Source organism: Apteryx rowi, unplaced genomic scaffold (genome assembly GCF_003343035.1).
Source record: "Apteryx rowi isolate R43461 unplaced genomic scaffold, aptRow1 scaffold_112, whole genome shotgun sequence".
NCBI lineage: Eukaryota > Metazoa > Chordata > Aves > Apterygiformes > Apterygidae > Apteryx > Apteryx rowi.
The window spans coordinates 188068-212823 of record NW_020447331.1 but is presented as its reverse complement, the minus strand read 5'-3'; the positions used below and the strand labels follow the sequence as shown (position 1 = coordinate 212823).

Here is a 24756-nt window from a genome sequence, read left to right as displayed (position 1 = left end):
AGTGCTTACATCGTTTTAACAAATGGGAGTAGGTTTCAAAGTTCCTTGAAAACTGTATGTATAATCTCAGAAATTAGCATTTATGTGTGTCAGTAAAACAGGTTGCCAGGATAATTCATCTGCTTGAGGCCCGCTTCACCCATATCTTTTTTATAGAACCCCCCCAAGGTCAGACTGTGGGCTGAGCTGTTCTGCTGGCCCATTGCTGGCTGCTCTTTTTCCCAAAGGCTTTGTATGACCTCCCTGTCCCCTGATGGATCACATCTGTGCACATCATATAGTAAGGGCTGTACAACAGCAGCCGCCAAAGCAGTCCATGTAACAGATAGCCTTCCACTACCCCAAAAGCACGTGGGAGTGGGAGCATGAGTTTTCTGCAGATGACAGCCTGTTCCTGGCCATCTTCTTACTTTTATGCCTGAAGCAATTTGAAGGGTTTTCACCCATTTGTTGCACRGACATTTATGACAGAGAGCATGTTGAAAAAGAAGAAACTAATTTATTGGGATCTTGGCRTATGGGATGCTCACACACAAGTATCAAATCTCCTGAACAAGACAGTTGGTTGCTGCCTGGTGATGAGGGACTTTCCACTGCAAGGGTCTTTGCAGCAGTGTCTTAAACTGGATGGGGAGAGACTTCTCATGCCACTGATCTGCTCAGTTGTTATAATCCAGCTGGCCATGGTCCTACTTGACCATCCCAGCACATGCTTAATTCATCACTATTGATACATTTTAACTAACTACAAAACATATCTTAAATATCTTAACCACATACAAAAGACAGTTCTACATGACCATTTCTGCAGGAACAGTTTCTGTTGAATATTTACAAATCGCTTATCTATGCACAGTTTCTTCACTTCTGCAGCAGGAATAAGCTGGAGGAGGTCCTGGATGGGTCACTCCACCCAGGATGTTAATAACAACACTTAAATGTATAAATTGGACTAGACACAGCAGGAGCTGCCTTGGGGAATTTCTAGAACTGTCTGAAATTGCCACCTGGAGAGCTTCTGTAACAATCAGTCAATATTTAATTGTGAAGGTTCAGTCAGTCACCTAGTTTCAAGTTGTCTCAGACCAGTCCATTATCTCCTCTATGTAGGTGACTAGACAGCATTAGGTTAGGTATTAGTATTAGGTTCAGTCAAGTAATGGCAGCTTAGGACCATCTGCTGCTACTAGAGGAAGGTGTGTGAATGCCCTGCACTGGCATTTGCAATTTGTGTACCCATAACCCAGAGCTAACTTGTCTCCTGACTGATTTAGGTAAGGAATAATGCAAATGAGACCAAATGAATTTAAATAATGCCATTCAAACTGGCCCTCTTTACTAGGAACACTGCAGAACATATTCAGCATTACTGCTGTGATTTTCCCGTGTCTCAGAAACACTCGGGAAGTGCAAGCATTTATTACAAATTGAAGTGATATATATAGATGTGTGTGTGCGTGTGCGTGCGTGCGTGCGTGTGTGTGTGTGTGTGTGTCTATATGTTCACTAGTGGTATATCTATAAACATTTGTTATTAGTGTATTAATGTATATGTATATATATCATAAAGTAAAAATGTTACATTCCAGCAACTGGTACTAACCATAGTTATGTAGGGCCAGGTGAACCCTTGGAAGATCATTAAATTATTTCTTGAAAGTCATGAAGACTAGATCAAATTTCACATAATCCTGTTTCAGTGTCTTATCAGTTTGGCAGTTCTGACAGATTTTCCARGTATCCCACCCATATCTGTTTCTCTGCAAATTAAGCTGATTTCTTTTTGTTCTTTGCAAAGTGGACATGGTAACCATTGATCGCCTTTTTCCCTGTAACAATCTTTCTGCACTGAAATGCTATTATCGTGACTGTGACCCCTGCCCTCAGTCTTTCTTTTCTGGATTAACTAGATTTGTCCARTATTGGAATATATCACTCCTTATTGCTTTGAAAAACACCTAGGAGTTTCTCAATGAACTGGCTCCAAGTTATTAAGCAGCATTTGCTTTAGAGGATCACAAAGAGTAAAATCTTATGGGGTTTGACTAAAGAAGAGACTAGCAGTTCTGCAAGCTACTTATCACCAAATTTCAGGKGCCATGTTGACCTAGAATAGGTCTAGGGAAAGCCAGAAGCGAACCCACAAACCAGACATATATGGAGATAGTAATGAGGTGGAAGACATCAATGAAGTGAGTCTTCCCAGGAAATACCCACTGAGGAAATACAGTGCATGTGTATATCCTCCTGACTTCTCAAAGCACTTCAGTCTTACTATTGTGGAGACAGCACTTATACAGTACCAAGCCATGGGGCGGGGGGATTCAAGAGCAACTATTCCCTCTCATAGTTAGTAAGGGAACGGCAGCTATTTCCATAAACCCTTTTTCCATCCCACTCCATCCCGCCCATTACAYAATAAGAACGATCCATTACAGATCTGGGAATTGAGACTGGTGTTGATACCACACATGACATGGGAACAAAAAGATTTCAGGAAAACAGCTTCAGAAAAGAAAACCTCCAAAGAGCTAATTTCAAAACCCCTTTACTGAAATATTAATGTGGAATAAATTACACGACTCAAAATAATGTTGTAAATATTTGATGAGAAAAAAATGAGTAGTATAATTTTACAGGTTTAATAGAGACAAAAGAGTCCTGGCAATATTCTTATAAGTTTTAAGGTGTTAAGAAATTCTAATAGATTGCAACCCTTTAGTGCTAAGTCTTGCCCAAGGTTTTAAATTGCGAGGAAACAGATATCTTATTACTGCTACTGTCAAGAAATTCCTAACTGGGAAGGATTTCCTAAGTAAGACACAAGTTCAATGACAGAGGTGCCTGGGTGCAGGATAGAGCCCAATCTTTCAATATCTAATCATAAATACAATGCTATGTTATCACAAATGCGGTACATAGACGTTCTTTATTTATAATCTTATTTCTGGGCAGTCTTGATCTAATATTTACATTAATTTATGTATTTCTTGGCCAGCTAAGCCAGTCTGATCTTGTTTTGTGGCCTGTTCCAGCCATTCAGGTGAAAAGTTATTCTTCCCACAACTTTTTGGCTATGCCATTTCCTTTGATTCCTATTGCCTTAACTTAACTTAGGCTGAAGTCTCTAACTTTTACAGCATTCAACAAAAGTCCATAAAAGTCTATTTATTAACATTACAACATTCCCTCTAGCATTTTATATGCATATTTTTTACTTTTTTTTACATATATTAGGAGCAGTCTTTTGTTGTTTGTACCTCACCTCTCAGAACTCAGAAGAGTTTTAGGCTCCTAAAAGTCTATACTGGCCACATTCGGGAGAAATCTGAGGATAAAAGGCAATTTTGGATGAGGTTAGGAGAATACGGAGCATTCTTATACCAATTCTTTGGAGGGGATCATCCCTAGTGAGTACCACAGGCAAGTACAAGCGAAAATGCACTTTGCAGGCAAGTACGATGCTTCTTGGCATTGAAATCCTAAGTCTTAAAAAGGTATGGTTTCTGATCCTGAGCTTTCAGGTTCTTCTAGCGCTGTAATTCTGTCTTGACATTTAGCTCTGCACTGTTTAGCTTTATTTCTGGCTGTAGCTGCTTGTCCACTTGGTTGTTTTTACATGTTTGTGAAATGGTATTTAAGAATGAAACCTGGGCCACTTTTGCAAGTAGCAGTCCAGCACCCAAGAGTCCTGGGATCAGTTCCTTCCTGAACTACCAGGTTCCTGTGGAAGTTTAAACATATTATACACACTCTATGCTTYGTCCCAAAGAAACTGGTATTACAACAGCTTGTTGCTGGGGAACTCTATTACGAAGCTGAGGAAATTTATTATATTATATTAGGTTATTATATTATTATTAGCTTATTATATTATTATATTATATTAATATATTRTATTTATTATATTATATTATTATTTATTATATAAGGAGGATATAACTTAAAGTAATATTAACCAGGTTGTGGATCATGCCCCTTTCTTGAGGAGCAAAGGTGCTCAGAGAGAACAAGACAGAGCAAAGATGTGACTTGCATGAAGAAGGATGGTAGGTGGAATAAGAATGAAGGGCAAAATAGTCATGAAACTGCTGCCTTAGATAGCAACAGCATTAGATGCTGTAGATGAAACATCCGAGAAAATGAAGCAACCCCTCCCCAGCATTCATAAGAAGCAATATAGTTTCTAACTTACGTCTTTTACAGTGCAATTGATGAAGAATTCCCACTCTGAGCAGACCTAGTCAGTAGTCAGTAAACAATTCTTGGCTACAATGAAAACACATTGTGAAAACACCTTCATTTTTCTAGATGGCAGCCCCAGCTGAGGTGAACTATACATTTACTTCAGAAGGCAAAACACAGGCTGCTAATAGTTTCTGCTGCCGTGAATGTGCATAACGCTCCACTTAGACATAGCAGTTTTCTCCTAGGCACCTGCCTGCATAAAACACTAACACAGAAGATGAGAGTACAGGGATGCTGCCAGTCTCTAATCCACCTACTCTACAAAACTTTACTAAATCAAGGCTGCCTTCAGGAATGCAAAAAAAAATCATGGGAGCACAATGAAAGCCTAAAGGGAGAAGAGCTCATTGCAAAGATGATACAGGCAGTGAGAGCTGATACAGGATCAGCAGTGAGCAAGCATGCAGTGAGCTCATCCTTTATTCCAGTAAAAAGACCAGCTTTGACCCTCCCTTTCCCCACGTAAGTGGTACTAATCTTAGCACAACTGTGTTGTGTTGACTTTCTTCCACTTTTCCCACCTGGGAATTCTGGTATGCTCCCCTCTTCTTCTGATGTGTAAAAACTGAGTGTGGTGCTTGTGACAGCAAGAACTACATCTGTCTCTCAGGGGATTGTTTCCACTCCTGCAAGCCCAGGTTCCCACAGGAGGGTCTGACCACAGGGTAGCTCCACCTCTCTCAAGCACATGTCCCAGGGCCTCCTGGGATGGCAAGTTTGGGAACAGCTGCTGATCAAAAGCTGAGATCTTGCAGGACCAGAAGTATTTCTGGTATTTTGTGTCTTTCAGGCTTTTAAGCTATTTTTTTCCTTCACTATTACGGTTGCTCAGTACGACCATATAATAAATCCACCCTTTAAATAAATCACATCAGTGTTTCAGAGAGCCATATGATTATGGTGTTTGGTGAGTTCTCTGAAGATACTTTCACAATAGCGCAAAATCTTTTCACTGTAAAAAGAAATATTTTTTCCTACCTTATCCTTGTAGGAAGACAAATAGGAATACAAATTCAAAAACAAAAGAAAATAAAGAAAACAGAAAGACTGGTTATTATTGTGCTGCTTGTTAAATCTATGATGAGAGCATATAAGAAAATGCCATTTCTTCATAGACATATGGCTAAAAATGGTGAACATGTTTCTTTTCATGCCAGGAAAGGCTTATGTTCCTTGTTTGAATTCATTTAAGAAGGTATCAAGCAGTGGCTCTAGAACATCTATTTAAAATAAAAGATGGTTCACTTGACACATGTTYGCTAAGCCAAGAAAAATGTGCCCGGCATATTTGATACCTTAACCTTCATGCTRCTTATTAAGATAAGTTAAATGTTCTTGGCTGCATGTAAGATCAGGCAATGACCCATAAAACAGAGGTTGATTAGTATGCCTCCATTGCAGTCCTCCTCTATTAATACTGTAGCATGTGCAGAGCTCTTGTCAGAATGCCAACTCAAATTGCATATAGAGCTCATGTCACTTGTCGTAATCTGTATTATGTATGTCATGCTATGGAGGAATATTACTATAAAAGTAACGTAAATTGCATATGTGTGTCTGTATGTCTTTATGGATATCACATATAAGAATTTGAGGCAGTCCAACCACTGCTACTGAAATTTTCAATAGACGTGAAAATTCTTCCCTTTCTAGGCATCGTTCTCAACTGTTCTTTGCTGTCCTAAGCTGCTCATACACCATGACAGACTAATAGGCCGGTGGGGATGCTGAACCAGGTCCCTTCCACAGATCAGGCAGGGAGAGCTGGACTGTAGAGCAGATCATGCCCCGCGTTTCTTTTCCTACAGCTGACACTAATATTCTATAGACCAGGAGACGTCCTTTCTTGACAGGCCTTTCACATCACCTTACTTCAACCCAGCAGTACAGAAAGGTCTGCAGTTATTTGAGAATATGACAGAATATGAAGGAGTCACTGTCCCCTTCATATAAAGATCCTTGCCACACAGCTCACCTTTAACCTAGGTAAATACTATGATTCCGATTTTACAGATTTAGAAACAAGGGCCCACAAGAATGATTCAATTGTCTGGAGGTCGTATGCAAAATAGCAGTAGCAAATCACAGAATAGAAAATTGCTTTTTTTTTTTTTTTTTGACAGTCTTCTGTACCTTGCTACTTGCATGATTAAAGAGTCATCATATTTCTAGTCAGTGTCTCTTAGGTGGTATTTTCGGGGAGGAGGGAAAGACACTGGTAAAAAATATGTTCTCTTGTATCAGAGAAAGATCTAAGAAGGTGTTATGAACTCTAGGGTGAAGAAAACTACATTATCTGTCTTTGTTGAAAGCTTGCCAGTTGAACAATTGGCTAACTGGAAACAATTCAAAGGTGAGCAGCAGTAGTGCTAAGCAGTTTGAAAAGGAATAGAGATATATTTGTTCAAGAGAAAAATCTTCCTAGAAGAATAAGAGATAGCAACAAAGAGATTTTATAAAAGAGATGGTGATCTATTGTACCATTAGTCATTCACAACGTGAACCCATTCAGCTCTAATCTTTCAGATGGAGCAGGCAGATTTTGAAGTAAATAAGTGAAAAAGAACCTTTAACCCAAAGAATAATTAAGTAAAAGAAAAAGACCAACTTCAGTCACTAACAGTACCAAACTAATGATAGGATTCAGGTCTAGATTCAGACACCTGAATTTTGTTGTCTACAGTGTAGGTGTACCTAAGCTCCCACTGTAGTCAGTGAGTCTGGAGAGACATTCAACAGATCAGATGTAAATGTCTGCTTTGGTGTCTCTACGTCCGTCTCTGGTCTCCGTTGTCTGTGTTGACCAGATCTCATCTGGCTGTAGTGGGAACACAGAGATGTAGAGCACATGTAGACCTAATTTAGGAGATGCCTGAATCCGGAGCTGACTCTTACCCTAGATATCTACTGGTTTGGGAAAATTTAGGAACAGTGAATTAAAACCTGCAGTCATGAAGGGAATTAACTTCATGAATTGCATGTAGTCTGTTTTAAAGCCTCAAGATTGTAACATTATTCTTTCTATAATGTCCACTTCTTGCTTTATGCATCTGCAATAGTTATTATTTGTTTAACAAGTTCTCTGTGGTCTGCAGACACTGATGTCTGTGTTTTGTACTAAAATCAGGGGGTATCAACTGTGCTTACTACAGCACAAAAGTATCTGGGCACATTCACAGCAAAGTGGGACAGCTCCCTGATGAGTAAATAATAACCTTTGGAATAATTTTTGAGAAGACTCAGTTAACCAGTACATGAAATCTCAGTCCTGTGAATAAAAATTAAACAGGAGACCTTTCTGTTGAAGCTGATCAAAGAAAGCAAAATCCTGACAAGCCCAAAACATCAACAAGCAATATGGGGCCTGCAGGAGGTTGCCAAGAGGAAGGTCAATCTCCCAGAGGTTTCCCTGCAGAACGTGTGAGGGCTTCACCCCTGCAGAGTTTGCTGCCTGCGTAAGCTATCTGCACCAGTCCCTCTCAGACAGTACAGGACAAACGGCAAAATGCTGCCTATGCTGTCTATGCTGTCCTGGGATTTTCCTTGTTTCTCAATGTCTTTTTCAGGGTTGGCTTTGCCCAGGGGTGAAAAGTCCCTCTTGATCGACAGACAGTTTTTTTCAGGTTTTGTTCTTCCTCATGTACACAGATTCCCAGATTGGTAAACACACATATATCTTTAATGTCTTTTAGGATATAGTTGTGTGGGAGGAAGTGGTTGGTTCGGGGAACAAGAGTTGCTCATGGCTATTCCCAAGACAGTTCTTAAAAAATGGAGTGGACATACCCCCAAAATGTTTAACTTGACAGAGAATCTAGAGAAACTGTTCCACACTGTCCCATATTGATTTTTATGAATCATTTTGCCATAACTGTCAAGTTTGGCTTTAACAAAGTTTATAATTAATATCATGGAAGCTATATTGTCTTAGGCACTGGGCACAATAGCATGAGAAAAGAGTTATTCAGAGCAATGTTTAAGCTTTTTTGGAGCGCATGAATCTTTATTATGTTTAAGGAAAGTAGATAAGAATGGTATTGTTTTCTACTGAAAAAGTGATAATGTTCAGAATGGATGTAATTATTGTAGATGCCACTCTGGAAAATGGGAATTAGCACCTTTCATTATGATGAACAGCTCCAAAGAGAAATTCCTTCATTCTTACTTAATGCACAATGGACGGACTATTTGCGTCCATTCTTTCTCTCTTCTGTGGAGACAATAGCAAGTAATTAACAGAATATGGAAGGAACTGCAATAAATAATATGTTCAGACGTGCGAGGTTATGAGTTTGACTGTTAGCTTTTACTGCTTACTGCTGGAATATGCGATATGAGCCATATCAACTTTCTTTCATTTGAATTCAGGCAGTTACCATYCCCACATATCCTGTCTTTGGCTGCATGCTCCATTTAGGCATCTGGTGTCAATGGCCAGATAACAGAGGAAGTTTTGGAGTCTCTTTTTCTTTAGCTATTGGCTATGAAACGTGGCAGTTCAGGGTTTCCTCCAAATGGATAACTTGGTGTTTATGAGAGTCATGGCTTTTTATAATAGTGCCTAATTAGTTATTTAGAAGTGTTATAAGGTTTGTTGCAACATGACAAGTAAACAGTTTCTTCCACACATTTTTTCTTATAGGAAGAACACTTCCTTCCCATCATTTCCCCAGTAATGTGGCCCAGAACAGCATGAGGTGATAAATGTAGCACATGTTGAAGGGAAGGACTGAAGGGTCCTGTCATTACAGAATCACAGAATCGCTGAGGTTGGAAGGGACCTCTGGAGATCATCTAGTCCAACCCCCCTGCTCAAGCAGGGTCACCTAGAGCACATTGCACAGGATTGCATCCAGGCGCGTTTTGAATATCTCCAGAGAAGGAGACTCCACCACCTCTCTGGGCAACCTCTTCCAGTGCTCTGTCACCCTCACAGTGAGGAAGTTTTTCCTCATGTTCAGATGAAAGTGTCTGTGTTTCAGTTTGTGCCCGTTGCCTCGCGTCCTGTCGCTCGGCACCACTGAAAAGAGTCTGGTCCCATCCTCTCGACACCCTCCCTTCAGATACTTGTACACGTTGATAAGATCTCCTCTCAGCCTTCTCTTCTCCAGGCTAAACAGGCCCAGATCTCTCAGTCTTTCCTCATAAGAGAGATGCTCCAGACCCCTAATCATCTTTGTAGCCCTTCGCTGGACTTGCTCCAGTAGTGCCACATCCCTCTTGTACTGGGGAGCCCAGAACTGGACGCAGTACTCCAGATGTGGCCTCAGCAGGGCTGAGTAGAAGGGGAGGATCACCTCCCTCGACCTGCTGGCAACACTCTTCCTGATGCASCCCAGGATACCATTGGCCTTCTTGGCCACAAGGGCACATTGCTGSCTCATGCTTAACTTGGTGTCCACCAGCACTCCCAGGTCCTTCTCTGCAGAGCTGCTTTCCAGCAGGTCAACCCCCAACCTGTACTGSTGCATGGGGTTATTCGTCCCCAGGTGCAGGACCCTGCACTTGCCTTTGTTGAACTTCATGAGGTTCCTCTCSGYCCACCTCTCCAGCCTGTCCAGGTCTCTCTGAAGGGCAGCACAGTCCTTTTAGCTGAGTCAATAGGGCCATACAAGTCTCAAATTCAGTGCCCATATGGGCTACAACACTTAGCATGTGTCTTTATGGAGTACAAGCAATGTCTACAAACCCCAGACCCTCTGGATACAAACGCAGGATCTTTCACTTCATGAATGAAGAGTGTATTAGACTGATACCCTGTTGTGATATTCGACCGTCTAGCAAAGACATTCAGTGAAAAGTAGGAGTTACAAAACAATGTATATTACTATCCTGTCTTGTTGACATGAAAATTCATGCTTGCAAGTGATACTGTTCAGACATGTAGTAATCCATTAGATGTATTTAAGGCAAATTTTACATAATTTTGTATTTTTTTTTTCCAAATCTCATGATCTGTTTGTTGATTCTGTGTTAGGTGATTGTAGAGAAGAAAATTATYTAGAAGAAAAACATTTCTGTGGAAATATGAGAAATAGCTCAACTACAAGTACTGTACTTTCTTCTAGTGTGTTGACTTCCATAAATTCAGTTAGTGCAGACAGGAAGGACAAAGTCATACCCTAGAAGCAGGAGAAAGACAGGTGATAGAAAAATATACTAGAGATTGATACCATAAAGGCATAATCTTAAGCCATTCTTTATTTTATATAAATAGTAAGGGAGATTAAAGGTAAAAAAAGGTTAAAAGTAAGGGAAATTAACACARCTTCTACAAGTCAATTTTGTTCTGAAAGATCAGAATGTCCTTTTCTGACTTTATGTCTTTAGTTCTATGCCTCAGTGCACTTTCACTGTTCTAGGATTGTTTCGACTCTGCTGCTGTTGAATCTCCATGTAATTGTTCTGCACTGTTTATACTGTCTATTCATTTAGATACTTCTTTTTTCCATTTTGTTACTTTATTTGCTGTTTCAGACATTATTAGGCAACTTCAGCAATATACACATGCCTCAATAGTACCAGTTATTGCAGCTAATGAAATGGAAAGTGGCAGAAAACAAGCTTGGATGCCATTTATTGTGCAGCTTTATGTGACTAAATCATCTCAGATCAAAGAGATGGAAAAAAATCTAGTAGGTTATCTATTCTGGTCAAAATAAGGAACTCATCTTTTCACAGACTTACAAGACTCCAATCTTAAATAGCGCAAGCTGGATAAAACTTACTCTGTGAGATTTCTGGAGGTGGGAGGGGGAGTAATGGTCACTTTCTGAAAATCAGATCCCTTTTAATAAGCTTGTTGAAATAGATCCCAAGGCTGTGAAAAACACTTAATATACTTAAAAACCTTGATCTAAAATGTATATGTTACCTTAAATTRTCTTAGAAATGTCATCAGTGACTTGCCTCTGGCTGACTTATAATTTGTACTGTTCATAGATAATTAAAAACCATTATCTGGACCACATATTCTCTATTAATTGTAATTCCTGACAGGACTTTTGAAAGAGTCCTCCTGCAGTCATTTCAGGGTGCTATGGAAAGTTAATATAAAGTACTGATACTGAACAAGAAAGAAAAATGACCTTAAAATGGTTAAGTATATTTAGAGCTCAGGAAAGGTACTAGACTGATGAATTCAGAGCCTTGAGTTCTCTATTTAAGCAGACATGACTATAATGCAGACCAGGTGGCAGAAGTGTCTCATCGCTGTAGGGGGCTGAAACTATTTCATTCCCTTTACTCATTTCACCCTTGTTCACTTTTCTGAGACTATCAGCAAGGGTAGCTAGTCAGGGGCAGCTGTGATAATGGCTTTTTTTTTTTTTTCTTATTAGACACCTCTCTCTTTAGCAATGAGCTGAGAACACAGGAGATGCAGGCCACCAGATACTGATCAATGAGCAATCCGTCCTGTTCACTATTGACCAGCACAGCACTTGAATAACTAGTTTTAAAGATGACAAAACCACACAGATTTTCGGAAGGCTAGCTTTGTCACTAATGAATCCAACGGCTGGCTAGCTTTATCACTAGTGAATCGAAAYGGCATCTACTAGGGAGGGGAAGGACAGTTTGCTTTCTCACCAATGTCTTCTAGGGGAAGCTCCCATGCTTTAAGTTCTGACACTCTTTAAGGTTACTTTTTTCCCTGTATAAATTGCAGTTCAGGATCTGATTCTCATTTCCCTAGCATTGGCTGTAAATCATCATTACTCCATTTGAGTCCATTTGCCGCTCTGGATTTACAAGGAGTGGGAGAGAAGGCAGAGGATGCTTTATATGTTGATTTTACCTTCTACTTCTACTTGAAAACAAGAAGGGTAGGTTATGTTTTGAGGATAAGAAACAAATATCATGAGCAAATTCCTGAAGTGCAGTCAAATAGAATCAGAAGGAACTGCACCTAAAATCTGACATGTAAAATGTTAATTTTCTACTGCAAGTGGAGATAAGCAGATACGGCATTTTGAGACGAGAAGATCTAGAAAATAGATGTGCTGTTTCTGTGATATGTTGTTCCCTGATACCCACAGAAGTGTAAGTGTATATAAATATTGTACAGTTGTTTCCAAGAAGGAGGAGAAGCATGACAAGGGATTTAGGGAATAGAGGTCGACCTTTCAATATGGCTATGAATCATGAAGAACAATATAAAGTTTGCAGTATCATCCATTCCTTAGGTTGCTGGATGAACAACATACTTTCAGTATGGTCCTCTAAGCACCAGAGGAGAAATTTTGAGAACAAATTTCTGCTGGAGCTGTGGTTCTTCAGAAGAGGACACCACTATGAGAGAAAGTCTCGAGAGCAATGAACCTTTCTGGCTATCCCACACTCAGCAGGCTGGGAAGGCTGAATTGCCTGCCCATTACATCCAGGAGAATGGGAGTGTAAAACTTTTCTCCCTCAGTGGAATGATTGCCACAAAATTCATACAACTAAAATTTAAGTCTTATATAAAGAAAAAAGCCATCTAAAATGCAATCTCTAACCAGAGGTTTACAAAGAATTTTTATTTGGGCAGGTTATTGCCTACCCTTTAAAAATACAGCATCAATTATTGTGATCACAATTTTTATTTAGCAAGGATTTTAAACTACTTCTGCCATGAAAAAGAAAGGTTGTAGGATCTCTAAACCTCAGATTACTCTTTTTTAAACCAAATCTGAACTTTATTCTCATACCAGTTTAGAGGAATTTTCATATTCTTAGCACTAATACAAAAATGATGTCTTTATAATGGTTAACCCTCTTAAAATGTCCTTTCCAATCCCAGCCCAATCTTCTATTACTTTAAAGGTTGCAAAGTACGGATGGTTGATTAAAATCTAGATTTGCAAGAGCTTGATAAAACCTACGCAGCATGTAAGCTTCTTTAAAAATAAATGCAGAGTTCATCAGTCTGCAGAGAGCTTCTTAAATTTATTGGAAATAGAGATTGTTGCATGGGAAAGCATGAAAAAATCCTCTGGAAGCAGAGGTAGAAGGGAAACGAATGGTCAGCCAGAACAGTTTCTTAATGGAAAAAGAGATTAAGACAAGATTACAGTTGTTCCACAGATAACAGACAGGAATATGCTAGCAACAGATGAGTTCTTAAAACAAAGGGATGTCCTTGCCTTCTAKAGACCTAGTACCAACACCGGAAGAATAGAAAGTGTGTTCATATTGAGAAAAGTCAACCCTCTGCTCACCTGGACAAATGGTCCTCTGGGGCTGGTGAGGTCAAATCCATTGTGGAAAACAAATTAAATAATAACCAAACTGTTCTAGCTTTCCAGGTGAGCTTTACTTGAATTTATGGACTCCCCTATAAGAAAGAGATCAGCAAGATCAACTGGAAAGGAGGTGGCCAGTAAAACCAGTGGCAGGATGTCCAGGGGAGGAAATGTCTGCTAGGGTGTTCTCAAAGATGCCTCTTCTTGTCAGAACACTTAATGAAGAAGGGATTTTTCTTGTTTCCCTACAAATCTGATCAACCCCAGGATCTTGCCTGCAGATTCTTGTCTTCACGCCGCCTTGGTTAGAAATGTCCCGGGAAGCTCGGTGGACCAGGTAYGATGCCAGCCTGCACCTTCTTGCCTGAGTAATCCAAGCAGGATAAGAGGCAGATAGTGGTTGTTTATCCAGACACTCTCTGTCTTAATTGCTCTTTTCCCCTGAAATTATTCATAAGGCTTGGGAAGATGCTGAGAAGGAGATTTATAACCATATGAGAGGAACTTCTCTCAGTGGAATTTGAGAAAATGTCTGCAGAGGGAGGGGTTTGCTTGCTAAAGATTGGGAGGGGGATGTCAAAACTACAGCTAAAAATAGACTTCAATGCACTGTGGCTTTTCTACCTTTTAGCACTGGGTAACTCCACTGAGACTGCGGTAACAGGATGCTAAATTAAAATAGAAAAATTTTGTTTATTTTGCTTTTCAAGGTTAAAAACTGGATGATTTCTGTCTGATTTGAGTCTTAGGTCCTCTCTATAGCCTAGCACAGTGGCAGTGCAGCTCGTTGCTGAGCGCTCTGTGTAGTAGGTAGGGAGTTTTCACAAATGATGCAGAACCAGCTGCTTCTTGTGAGAACAAGAACAAGCACTTCACCGGAGGACGAATGTAAACATTACATAAATCAACACTGATTTCACCTGTCATCTCAAACAACTGCTAAGAAGATCCTTATTTCATAAGGTACCATCACATGCTCTAAATCTGCCAGAAATAATGCAAATAAAATATTTCAGAGAGATGTTATGTAATTTTTTGAAACACTAGTCCAATCCGAAGGTCATTCATACTAGTAGGATGCAGTCTAACAACTTTATTTAGCTGGAAATCAACTCCATTTGCCTATTTCTTGATCTGGGCTTCATTAGTCTTGTTGTGGGTCTAGAGGGGTCTTGGACAACGGATGAAAGTCTAGCCATTATTTCTATGAATAGCRGTCTTGTAATTTTGAGATCTTATTACAAAAGCTCCAGTGTTAGGAGTAAGTGCTGGTCAGATTTTTAAAATTAGTTAACACCTTAACTTTTGTGACCTTTCTTTCCCAGTAGTTTTCAGACTCTATTTCCAGTTTCAGTCATAAGAAGTTTTGTAAGTTAAAGTATTAATCTCCTTACACAACAGTTGTTTTCAGACATGCATAATTTGGTGTATGTGTGGGTGGTGGAGCGAATGACAAAGTTATCTGAGGGATTTTTTTATAACTAAGTGGTAATATTTGAAAGTTTAAAATGTTAGACAAATTTCAAGTGAAGATGGATTACTTGGGAAAGAACAGGTAAGGACAGCAGAGATATATGATTAGTGCAATTTTTAATAAAGACATCATTTCAATATGTGTGTGGATTTATTATGTCATTCATTTGAGAGCTAGTGACTCTGTATAAAGAGAAATTGAAATGAAAATGAAATTTAATACAGGTTCCTGTTCTTCATTGAGGGCAATTACATGACATTTTCACAATGAGGCAAATGACATATTCATTATTTTTTGAAAGTTTTGCAGTAGATAATTAAGAAAGAGAGTTATACTTTCCATTTGCATTGCCCAGGTATAGTGAAAGCAGAATTATCTGCTGTGCCCTTACAGTGAAATCAAGGTAAAACAAAACACTGTGTCTTTGAAGTGCTTATTGGCAAAGTACAGCACTGGCTGTAAGCCTCCTTGGAATGCAAAGATACCAAATCAAAATATTGACCCAAAACTTCAAACAGGTTGTGGAAACTGATGATGTCATTGGAACTAGATGGATATAAGAAAACAGAGAACCTTGTCACAGTATGTCCTTTGTTTACAGGTTATCATCAGGTGGACAAAACAAAACTAGAGAATATTTTATGTATACCATTTTTGGTTGTTTGAAATAACTATAACTTAGGCACAAGCAGGTAACTATATTTCATTAGAAAATATTTGAATTAATGATTTGGCCAATAGCTGGTAAACTGGAACTTTTTGACCCATTATCTTGGCTGTGCTACCTTCTCTAGCTTGTTTCTAATTGGAGAATGGACCAATGGAGTAAAATCAGATTTGCAGTTCTCTGACTGAAACTATAACATGGCACATAAACATTTTCCCAGAGCAAAGTGGCTTTGCCCGTCAAACTGTAAAACCCCACAAGAGCACTGAAATAGAGCAAGAAGCCCTTAAATCCTGAAACATCCCCAAGAAGAAAGAGAATATAGATTGCAAAAGAATAACAACATTCAGAAAACAAACTCTCACATCCAGCTGTCCACATTTCAGCTTAGAGTGGCACCAAAAAAAGAAATCATCCCCCAAAATAGAGTGGGAAAAACTATGATTTTTATGGTTTCACCTTAAATTTTTATTGCACTCTACAAAAAGGACAAAGGCAAATGAATGAATGAAACTGCGTTCACTGCAAAAATATCATCTTGTCTATAAAAAATTTATCAGGAAATGCAGAACACCATCTCTTGCTTTCCATCATAAGATAAAAGCTGATATAGTAAATGCTGATAATTTGTATTCCAGAAAATCTGCAAGTACTCATGTGGGGATTTGTAAAAAATCTCTGAAACGCAAACAGGTCTTTACTTATCAGTATTATCATTTCCTTGTGCAGTTCCACATGCCTGAGTGTATCTCCTTCTTTTCTCCAAAATATAGATTATAAAATTCTTGGCTCACAATTGGATGACTTTCCATGACTAGCTCTCTTAGACATTACACAATGCCAAATAACGATAACAATAACATTTATAGTTCTTAGAAGAATAGGTGATTAGAGATGGTAAGTATAGGGGATATAGAAAAATTGGAAGAGTCATTTTGACATCTCAGAAGCTTAGTTTTTCAGTTTTAATAATGCACAATAATGAACAGAAGTATATCTGAAGTATTTATATAACCTTTATAATTGTAAAGGACTGGGTGTTTTTTCTGCAAATATTTATGGAAGAGCATAGTATTCCTTGTTGCATTTTTAACTCACATTGGTTTCTTCCTGTAAGAAGTAAGCTTACCCTTACTTCTTACTGTAAGTTTACTGGTCTTCTGATTTAAACCTATATAAGTACAAAATAAGCCAGACCCTATGGGACCTCTCTGGTGATTGTGAATGTATGTGAATGAGTTGTCTCTTAATTCCTTATATGATGTGATATGTCAATATAGTTACCTATGACAATCATTACTATTATTTCTGTTTATGAAATGCAATCTGTGTGGGGTGGGAAAAAACATCGAGAGATTTTAATCATGCCACCCATTATTGCAGAAGAGATCAATAACACTGGAAGACACTAAAGCTTAACCTACCTGTGAGAAACCTTATGTTTAGACAGTTCATATAAAGGGGAGAAGAAATAAATTGAAGTGCAACAGCATTAAGGTTTGCAGCCATATTAAGGCAAAAGTTTCTTGTGCTTACGGGAAACTGGCTGGACAATTTTGAGAACATCTTCTTTTGAAGACATACAGATACAGTAATTAAGTTACTTCTTAATACATGTGTTAAAAGAATGTAGTCACTTAGAAATGAAAATGGAATAGATATGTTTTCCTATGTTTCACCGCTGTGTATATTCCAGAATGAAAATGACCTTAAATTTTAGGTGTCTAGGTTTTAAGCAATTGTATTTCTTTGGCAAAGCCCCTGCAGTTACTGGATAAGGAGGGAAAATTTTGTTTGCATCTTCTGTTTGGTGTTTTTCTGACTATAAGACATTAAGGTTACATTGTGACTCCTGGAATTATTATCTGGAAAAATTATGCTAAGAAGTCTTCCTCTATTTACTCCGCATTTTTTTAGCTCCTCATCCATATTTTAGACAGTTTCAGAAGCCACAGCACAGCTATTGGCCTGCATACTTTTTTTTTCTTTCTTTTTTAACTTTATATGTCAGAGCTATTTTCTGGAAAGTTATAGAATTAACTTATTAAAATTCATCAGAATTTAATCCTGATTTTTTTTTTAAATGTGATATGCATTACTAGGTAGTATAATTTTTACTTTCAACTAAAAATTCTCTGTATCATGAAACACATATGTCTTCAGGATAGAAAAATGCTAGCAGTCCTTGGATTATTGCCTGAGGATGCTGATCCAGTAAGCACAATCAAGCTGCTCAAAAGAAGCAGCCATCCAAAGTATGACATTGCCAGTCATCTTAAAGAAGATATGTTTAGAAATTGCTTAAATGAACACTGCTTCAGAAGTGAAGGGGCAGAACAGAAGGGAAACAATCTCCCTTCCTCAAGATATTCCATTATCACAACTTTTTGCTATTGTTGTTGGCCCAAATCAGAATGGAAAGTTGAAATATTTATGTAATATATAATACATATATATGTAATACATATATATTACATATATATATGTTGGTATGTGTAATAACAGAGTTCTAACAAATTTGATGGGAAATACGTCAGAATATTTTGTTCCTAAAATTTGGCAAGTTTTACATTAAATTGAGTTTTATAAGAGCTATTTCATTTAGGGTCCTGAGGTTTATATTTTCTCCTGTGGTCATTTTCCCTGACCAGAATTCATTTTCCCTTATGCATTTCCAGTCATAAGATGCCTGTGGTGTACCACAGTTTGGTTACAGGCAAGTGTCAGCTGCGGTGGGTAACTCCCAGTAACTTCTGCCCTCAGGGGATAACATAGCACTGTCCCCTTGCAAGGTGCTGGGTCCAGACAAAATATAGAGCTCCACACCAACCTGATTAGAAATGAAATACTTCAGATTCCTACTTTACCCCACCCTGGGAAACAAAAAAAATAAATAAATAAGCAAACAGTCCATAAGGGAGCACTCTGTCTTCATTTTGCTAATGGGAAATAAAATTTCAGCAAAATTGAATTTCTCCCCCCAAAAAGCACCCTGTCTTTGTAGAAACTTTATTTTCCAAAAGAAAATAAAATAGTTCTGATGGAAAATCCTCAGAATCATCTGGAATAGGGGAGTCTTCTGTTGGTATTTTATGATGATTTTTATAAAATACTCCAGAAAACAGTAATGTAAGTGGAAGCTTACAGAAAGCTAAATTTAAAAAAAAAAAAAAAAGTCTAGACAAGGAAGAGAAACCTAAAAAAAAAAAAAAAAAACCCACACAAAAACCTCCATACAAATGAGGTCCTACAATTAAGATGAAAACAGAGAATCCTAGATAGCATTCACTTTTTCTCCAAAGCCTCCCCAGCTGGTGACAGTTGGAGATAAGTTCTAGCCTAGAAAACTTGCATTACTCAGCACAGTCAGTTCTTCGGTTCTTGTGTAAAGCCTAGAACATGACATCTTCCTACACCTCTTTATAACAGCATGGCTTTCAAGAAGTGAACAAAATGCAAAGGAGAAGCAATGCATTTGCATGTACAACAGGGCAAAATAAATCACTAAGTTCATTTGAGAATAAAATAGCAGTATAACATACGTATAGGCTGCATTTTGATCTCAATGCAACTTTTAAAATAGCAGAAGGAGAACATTGTCCTGATCTACATTTCAGTAACAATGCAAAATGTATGTAACTTGTGTTAAATCTCAGTTCAGCTGCCTTGGTACTATTAGATAATAAGAGGCAAACTTTCTCTCATCTGATGACTCTTCTGGATTGGAAAAGATGATGTACATAGGAACAACCATACAAGCTCAGATCTAATGTCCACCTAGCTCAGTATGCTATTTCTGACAGTGGCCAAAAGGAGATTTTTAGGGCAGAGTTTAAGAACAGAGAAAGCAAATAGTGATATATCCCTGCAGTGTCCTCACAGCTCCAAAAATTCATTCCTCAGACAGAAGAAATGTTTTAGTATTTTATCTGCCTAGATAGAGTTATCTTCCCTTAACTTTCTTAGTTTTCACTTGACTTTTAGCATCCACAACACTATGAAGCAAGGCATTTCACAGTTTAACCACACTTTGTTTAAAGAACCATTTTTTAAAAACCTGCCAGCTGCTAGCTTCATTCAATATCTCCTTGTTGTTGTATGGGAAAAGACAAYGAATAGGCATTGTCTATCCATCCTCTTTCCCAGTGAAAATCTCTGAGATGTCATGTCAGATCAATACACACCAGAAAAATAACAGCATGCAGCTCACTTAACCTGTACAAATCAGGTGGCATTGCATCGGAGACAGGGAGGTTACAAATGAGCAGACGCCCTGCTCTTGGCAAATTATCAGCTCCAGCTAACACAAAAATAGGAGTGTTTCTCCCCGTACCTGTCGCTGGTTTTCTGTCTCTAGCCTCAGTCTGGCTTCTACACATCTTCTGGTCTCCAGGAAGGCTTGACGTTGTGCTCGGTCTGATAGGTAGCTAATGAAGATTCCTGCGGTGTTCATACACATAAATAACACTGCCTGAGCGGCTATCTGCAAGGAACAACAAAAAGGATTTGATCAGACAACAGAGGCAAAAATATCTGTCTGAAAAATAAGGAGTGAGASAGGGAATGACTGCTCTGCAGTCGCGTAGGCTGTAAAAATAACAGGAAAGTTTGCATAAAAGAATCTCTTGGATCTTAATTAAAGGCATCAAACATATAAAATTCTCTCTGCCTTTAGGAAGAAATATGCAGTATTTGGGGGCATTAAACTCTAGCTGAACTACAAATGATGTTTCCAAGAACTGACTCACACGGCTCTAGTCAGGAATGATTACAAACTTAATTAACAATTTGTCTTTGCGCTGCCTCTTCTGTAAAAGCAACTTTGTGATTTGTTTCATGGCTTAGTTTGAGAACAAAGCCATATTAAGGAAAACAAAGAGTGCCAATTAGCTAAGAATTAATATCAGTGATAATAGTTATTCTGTTATTGACCAAATTAAATAAATTCATTTTTAGCTGATGCCAAAGCACAAGCTTCCATAATCTGCATCCTGAACTATTCAACAGGAGAGGCTGAAAGGATAATCGAATGCTTACATAGGCTGTACTTGTGTAAACAGACATCTTTCTTCACTGGTGCCTACGTAAGAGCTGCAAGATACACTCTCCTTTCCTTGTAGAAGGTGCGTCACAGCTTTTTCCTTTGACATATGAACTTAAAAGAGCCGAACAGGCTGGGATCCTTGGGCAGTGTAAATTCCAGTGGCTTATTTGTCTTTCATAAATACCTCTTTGTGCTTTGTATGCTTGTGAGGTAGAGCACATGAGCACTACTGAAGTGAGGACTGTTTGGGAATTAAGTAAGACATGCATAATATTTGTGTGAACCATAGACAGAGCACGGATCTGCAGCCTCAGCGCCTTTATCCAGCCCCCCATCTCTGCTAGTGGTTATGAGGTCAGCTGAGCTCCTCTCAGTTGCAGTTTCAGCCAGCCTTTTGGGAAGGGGAAGAGTGGAAAGTAAGTCCAGAAGTCATTAAAATTCCTCAAACGCAGCATGTTTTAGGAATAAACTGCTCTGGCCCTTATATTAGCTAAGGAAGCTGCTAGGTTRCAGTAACTCACTTTAAGTCTAAAAACTGCAGCCACCCATCTCCCTGCTGTGAAGCAGTCACAGCCACAGTGCTGGCAAGGTGGCTCACTGAGGGCACCTCACGTTTCAGGACCTCTTCCCAGTGGTGGACCACCCTTGGGGCATCCTGCATTATCCTGTGTGTCAGCACCACCTGCCCAGCAGGACCATCCAGGTTCTGACAGCTACGGTCTATAGCACTACGGTTAATATCTTCAGGAACATAATGTAAGAAGAGCCATGTTAGGAAAGYCCAGGTCTTCCTCATTCAGGATCCTATCTCTGATAGTGGCCAACAAGAATGCCTAGGTAGAAGTACAAGAATAAGGCACCAGGCAGAAGTACAAGAATAAAGCACACTTTCAGTGATATTTTGTCAGAACAGTTTTGCAGACTCCAGCAATCTGAGGTTGAGGGATGCCATGGGCTAGAGATTGTATTTTTGTAGTGATATTTGATAAACAGTCTCCCTAATAACAAAGTTTTGCTTATTCTAATAGAAGAGAGAAAACATTTAGTACAACTCCCTAATCATGTTAYGACATTGTGCCTGAGATCTGCAGGTCTCATTCCTCTCATTCACGATGGGTTACAAAAATGAGATTTGATATCAAAACAAGGGCATTTGGCAGAAGCTTCAGCTTTAGGTGTTCCTGTATTTCTGAATTTGGAGCGCGGTTCTAAGATGGCACAGGGATTTCATGTACAGTTTATAAACCATGATTAAATAAGAATGCATATCCTGGCTCCAGTGAAAGATCTATCTTACCTTTGCCAGTAATAGACATTTAGGCAAAACTTGTGAGAAGTAGGGCATGATTACAATGATCTTACTTTAGTACATCTTCCTAGCTTCCAGGATCCTGTGGTTTACAGCACCTCTAAGCTGGAAGTGGCATATTCTGTCCATCTGTTTAACAGCCCCTGGTAGATCTACTATATGCAATTTTTTTCTGATATCTTTTTGAAGTTAATTACACCTTTGATCCTTATGGCATTCAATGACAAAGATTTCTATAATTTCACTAGGCACTTTGTGATAACAATGTTTCCTTTTGTTTGCTTTAAATCACTGCCTTATCATTTCTTTGAGTGTCCCCTCATGCTTATAATAGGAGAAACAGTGACTAATCATTCTCCATTCATCTTCCTCTCAGCAGTCATGATTTTATTGACTTATTGAATACCCTCCCTCAGCCTTTCCTTTGTGAAAGGGAATAATTCTGGACTATTTAGTTTCACTGTGTTTGGGCATCACTCCATCTCTCTGTTCACTGCTTCTTCCCTTCTTGCTTGCTTCCCTTCTGCCTTGCTCTGTTCTGCTGGAAACTGAGCGCCCCAGACAAGCCACCTTCCACTTTTGCACCACAATAAAATAGAGAACGCAGTTATTTAGCCCATGAGATAACACTTTTCTGGTGCAGGCTACCAATAGATGTATGATGARCTGACATGAGAAAACACGAGTTCAGAATTATGCGGTGCAGTAGGACAGCTGAAATTGGCTGTGGGTGGCTGGAGAAATCTACATTTTCCCCAGAAGTGGTGCCACAGTGCTCTTGTTTGCTTGCAAATTCAATTGAAGTTGCACACAAGCCCAGTTTATACCCTTCTCTGCTAATGCTCTGAACTAGTGCCACTCACTTCAGCAGATCTCCTTAGAGCAATGCAGTAGAATTTGGGCTTCAATTAGATTTCATGAGTGTATAATTCAGTTTAGACAAAGGGAATTATGGAAAACTTGCTACAGGTAAAACAACAGCTTACTCAGTTGGAGGCAGAATCTGCTTTCCTTGCACAGAGTCGTCTGATTCAAGCCAATCTAGAGTAAAGTGCTATACCTGGCAAGGATATTAATCTGTGGATCTTTTTAATTAAACAAACGAACAAACAAAAAAAGACACGTAAGACCTGAGTCTCTCATTTGCCACTCCTTTTTGCTGTATCTTACTGTGGCCAATTCCAGAAGTCTTGCAGGATTTTCTACTGCATATCAGGGCCACAAAACAAGGCAGATTGTGATTCATAAGATGTGCACAGTTTCATATATTTTTGACTGACCTGAAGATTATCAGTGCTCATACAGGAGGACAGCTGAGGTATAGGGAGAAAAAAAGAATATCTTTTCACTGCATTTATGAGCCCTTTAGTCTATTGTACCTTGCACAGCACTCAAATAGGCAGCTGTAGCAGGGACAGCAAGTGATCTTAAAAAGCCATGAACGATATATTTTGATGTCAAAAAAGGCTCTGGGGAGGTCTGCTTCTTGGATATCGCAAAAAGGCAAACAGAAGGCACCTATCACCATGCTGCCTGGGAATATCAGTGTTACAGGACCAGCACCGTCCCTACTGAACATGCAGTTGGCACATAATCACATAATAAGATGAAAAGAGCTAAAGAAAGTTACTTGACAAGATTATGCAAGTGGCTAGAAGTAGCTGTTAAAATTTTTACCTCAAATTTCTGCTTCCTATATTTCTCAGAGGAGGTGATTAAGAGCTTAGTTCACAGAAAAATCACCTGTCAAATCAAATTTACATTTATAAAGTGTCCTTCGTGAAAGCACCTTGGGGCACTTTGCAAAGTCAATATGAAAAACAAGGGCAGTAAAAGGAGAGGAAGCAGGTCAGACAAGAAAGATAAGTCTAAATTCAACAGTACACACTAATTCAAATCCATTCTTTTTTGTCTGTCATATACTGTATCAAAAGCACTTTGCCAAGGCAGTTAAAAACAAGATAACATTTTGAGTAGATTTGGGAACCACCAGATATCAGGCAAATAAATAAATAAATAAATAAATAAAAAGCACTGGACACAGCTGACAAGGAAGAAGTATTAATCAAAGTAGGTACAGTATGGTAGAGTAAGAGAACAGGGAAAAGAGAATTGATGGGAAAGCCAGTGAAGTATCTCAAAAAGTGTGTTGCTAAGTGATAGGTGAATCACAGCCACAGAGAGATGATCAAGACAGAATTGAATGTAGTTCAGGAAACAGGAAATTCAGTAGGATACAGGTGAGGGAGTTTRAGCTGTTGAGAGCAGAGCTGGGCTAAGCATAACAACACCAATTTGTAGGCATTTCTACAATAAAAAGCACCAAATTCAGTTTGCCTTGACTGGGAGTTTATGCAGAGTCCTTGGAGTTTATGAACAGCTGGGAGTGACTTAGACAACAGTCTGCATTTGCCAAAAGTTTTGAAACTTCAAAAATCATAACTGAAATGCATTTGCATTTGGTCACATTTCTTTTTTGAAAAGATGCAATTGTCCAATAAAGGAGTATGAAGCCATAAGGACAGCTGTATAGTCCCCTAATTCAGTGCCTTCTGAGACCTGCCAGTAATAGATACTTAAGGAGTGTATAGTGGTTGCCTGATTTCCTCCATAACCTGAGGAAAAGTATTAATGGACACTTTAGAAATATTCTGCAGATCCAACTGATTGGAAAGATGGTTGTCAATTGTTCACTAAACCTGAATGAGAGTGATTGCCACAAACCATCTTCATCAAAAATAGTTCAACCAGCTGTAGCATATATTGATTTGGAAACCACAGTAGAGAAGG

General features: G+C 38.8%; 1 protein-coding gene across 1 annotated transcript in view; it reads right to left on the bottom strand.

Annotated features, from left to right (window-relative positions):
* ADCY8 (adenylate cyclase 8) overlaps positions 1 to 24756 on the bottom strand; it is a 129839-nt gene that overhangs the window by 78519 nt on the left and 26564 nt on the right. The window contains 1 exon segment of the mRNA XM_026077647.1: positions 19947 to 20096. Coding sequence (XP_025933432.1) covers positions 19947 to 20096 — 150 coding nt within the window.